The sequence below is a fragment of the Meleagris gallopavo genome, chromosome Z (assembly GCF_000146605.3).
Source record: "Meleagris gallopavo isolate NT-WF06-2002-E0010 breed Aviagen turkey brand Nicholas breeding stock chromosome Z, Turkey_5.1, whole genome shotgun sequence".
Taxonomy (NCBI): Eukaryota; Metazoa; Chordata; class Aves; order Galliformes; family Phasianidae; genus Meleagris; species Meleagris gallopavo.
The window spans coordinates 2,225,628-2,229,048 of NC_015041.2; the positions used below are offsets into that span (position 1 = coordinate 2,225,628).

The window sequence follows — 3,421 nt, forward strand, 5'->3', positions numbered from 1 at the left end:
TCTGTTTTAATAGTACTGGTATTCTTTGTATGGCACAAAGGATGGACTGCCAACCTGTTCTCCTCTGGTTCTCTGCTTTCTTCACTGCCTACTGATACTTTTCTGATGATTTCTTTGTTCCCTATTGCTTTTTTTCCCCTCAGTTACCATACACGAATAAGCAGCTGCATGGGCAGCCTGCAAAAGTCTTTTAACCATATCTGAGATTGTAGAACCATCTGCAGCAGCCCTCTGTGATATTTTGAAGGCTTTATTTCTTGTGTCCAATGCCTGGATAATGTTTCTGCAAACAAACTTCCTCCTAAGTCAGTGGTTCCCCTGCACCTGCGTGAAGAGAAGTAACCTATGCCTTCATCTTGCCTGAGTTGAGCATCTTCAGAAAACTCCTGGGATTTCCATGGGAGCCTTTGGTTGCTGTAATGAATTTACTTTTCTGCCTACTGTAGTTGAACATTGGTCAGATCTTCCTTTTGCTGGTAGAGGTAGGCAAGATATCAAGCTACGATCGGTGCCACCCACCTAAACAAGGCAAAAGTCTCATGACTAATGTATTGAGTAGGCTGCTCAGATTCTTGCTCTTTTATTAATCTCTAAGAAAACTTACGGTATGCAGGAATTCTCACTCATTCCCTTAGTGCTTTCCTGAAGGACCTCTATGGCCAGATTCAGAGGTTATCCCGAGGTTAAAATGGGACAGAGATGTAACCTAGGTATTCAAGTCTGAAGGGTGGAACAGACTGAAAAATTCACTGGAACTCTACATAGTCAATGTCAGGGTTATCTTGTCTGCTAAAATTTGGTCTTATCTGCATGTCTGGGGCTTTCCTCCCAGGTAGAATGTCATATCTGTTGAAATCCAAACAGAATAATAAGAAGAAACTAAATTCCCTTTTAAGTATGTTCAGATTTTCTAATTGCACCATATTTTTGTCTCCCATTCAATCCTGGATAGTTCTCCTAAGGATTGCATAGAGTTCAGCCTCTGGTGCTGCAAATCTGGTGTTTATAAAGACAGAAATTCCCTTGGGTAGGACTGGGGAACATCTTTTTTAAGAAAAGTTCGAAAACAGCACTACAGCTTGCTTCCATCTCTTTGCTCAGACAGGCTCAAATGAACAAGCAAAACAACCCCACATCAAGATGCAAAAAGGATAGCGTCTAATCTAAACACTGACTAATATTTCTTTGAATTTTTGACCTTAAATCTTCAAGATCCTTTGTGCCTATGATTTTTAAACTGATCACAGGAAATGACTTTAGAATGTGGAAGCCTTTCTGCTAGGCTTGCTTTGTAGTGGCTTTTGGAAAGGCTCCCAGGGAAATCTCTCTTGTGGGCAATTGGACCTTCTCTGTTAAAAACACTTGGAGGAAACTTAAAATAGCAGTGTTTCGCTTGTACCTTATGCCTGTTAGAAACCACCACACTGGGTGACACAGCAACAAAGCCACCCTCTATTTCCCATGATGATGCTGATGGTGTTTCATGAGATTTCTCTTGGACAGCTCCTGAAAACACAGGAGCAGAACCCAGTCCAGCCCCCAGCAGACAAGGACAGTATTTGACTTGTTTATTGCTTGTGGCTTAATGCAAAGGAAGAGTTTCCCTAGGAAAGGGAGAGAAAGAACTGCAGTAATTGCTACCAACAGTAAATGTTTATGTCATTCTTTATGTAAAATGTTTTTGTTTCCCACTGGATGCATGCCGCGATTCAAACCTGCAATCCTGCAGTCAGCAGGATATAGATCTTCTATTTCTAAGACAGAAGATGATGCAAGGAAAAGAAAAATATTTTGATCGTGTCTAGCTAGTCACTTCTGCGGTATGATTAAAGCACGTATATTCATACTTTCATTGTCTTGACACTTAATGGGGAATCAGGAGATGACACAAAAAAATAGTATGCATTCTGTAAAAATATTTACCTGTGTGTGCTGTAGCTGTTAAGACACAAAAAGAAGTCAAGACATTGATGGGACACAGGAAAGGAAGAGATCAGTCTGTTTATTCTACTTTCAAATATATATGTTCTTAATTTAAAGTGCAGCACTTGATGTATTTCTTACATTATTTATTATTTTTAGATACCAGCTTCCTCTTGGCATATTTATTTTGTTAAATTACACATCTAAAATTAAATACAGCTCCTTGTCAGCATTTATGTTCTTCTGCCTATTCCTATAATTATTGTTGATAAGAGGTGGCTTTCAAGTTAACAACATGTGGATTGATAAGACAGCCATTATTATGTTACCTGAGTGCTTTTTGGAAAGCGTGGCTCAAGGGCAAATTGTATTTCATCCAGAAAAAGTGCAGTGCTGAATCCCTGGCTTACAGGGGATGCTGCTGAAGGTGATATTTGCTGCATCCAACCAACTGCTCAGAAACTGCTAACTCCTGGGCATTTGAAATCAGTGATTGCGACTGTTTTTGGGGGTGCACAAGGGAGTGCCTCCTGTGCTTATTTTTGAGTCGCCAGAAGGTTTCTGCTCCTTTCGCTTCTGCTCTTCTCTTCTGCTCTCTGATGCTCTTCTCTTCATTCTCAGATAGTAGATCCTGTTGGCTTCCGGATAGGTGACTTTGCAGAGGGGGATTTTGTAGATGGCTGGGTTGTCTGAGGTTAACAGCAAAAAAAGAAGCGCCGAGAAGCAAAAAGGCCAGGTACAGAGTGGTAGTCCAAGCTGGGAGGGGAAGGTGGAGAGATAGGTGTGTTTTGGAACCTCTTTTGCATATTCCCTTTGCTTACTTCCCCCCACTGCTAAACTATGGCATTTGAGAAGCCCCCTTATCCCTATAGACTTTTGTCCATTTAGATATAGAGGAGAACGCACAGGGGCAGGTATGGAGAAGTCTACGTGTGTGCTGGGTTCCTGGATGTCTGGGAAGCTTCACTGCTGCTCAGTGTAGAGGAATGCAGTGGTATGTAAAATATACAGAGCTATGTAAGGCATCCCACACTGTAGACCCATGTCCTTTTGGAGGTGCAGCTGTTGGCAAGCATGACGCTCAACAGCAACACTGAAGCACCTAAATGAAGCTTCAGAGCTGTGCTGGCTGCAACAAAACCCAGACACCCAGTTCACATGTAGACATTTCAACTGTCTAAGAAATGAAAAGAAAATCCTACCCTCATGGTCCTGTAGAACTTGTTCTGAAAATACTGTTCACACACCTTCAGTCCTCAGTGCCCGTGAATTACTGGCATTGCATCTACCAGATGGTCCTGCTCTGAGACCCAAACTCCTAACATGCCCTGCAGTCTGCCAAAACCAAGATTGCAGGGAGAAAAACTAGTTGTCCTCTTCCCTGATTCATATCCAAAACAAAAGGTGTGCTTAAAGAAGCCTTTTGCATGGACCTACACGGTATTAAGAGAATGCCAGATGAGTATATTTAATGCATTTAAGCTGTTATTTCTACTTT

At 41.6% G+C, this 3,421-nt stretch overlaps 1 protein-coding gene across 1 annotated transcript in view; it reads right to left on the minus strand.

Moving 5' to 3' along the window:
* The window catches only part of LOC100546531 (urea transporter 2), a 66,176-nt gene that overhangs the window by 41,921 nt on the left and 20,834 nt on the right, over positions 1-3,421 (minus strand). Inside the window, exon 6 of the mRNA XM_031557219.1 lies at positions 2,424-2,868. Within this exon, the coding sequence (XP_031413079.1) occupies positions 2,424-2,868 (445 nt within the window). The remainder of the gene's footprint in view (positions 1-2,423; positions 2,869-3,421) is intronic.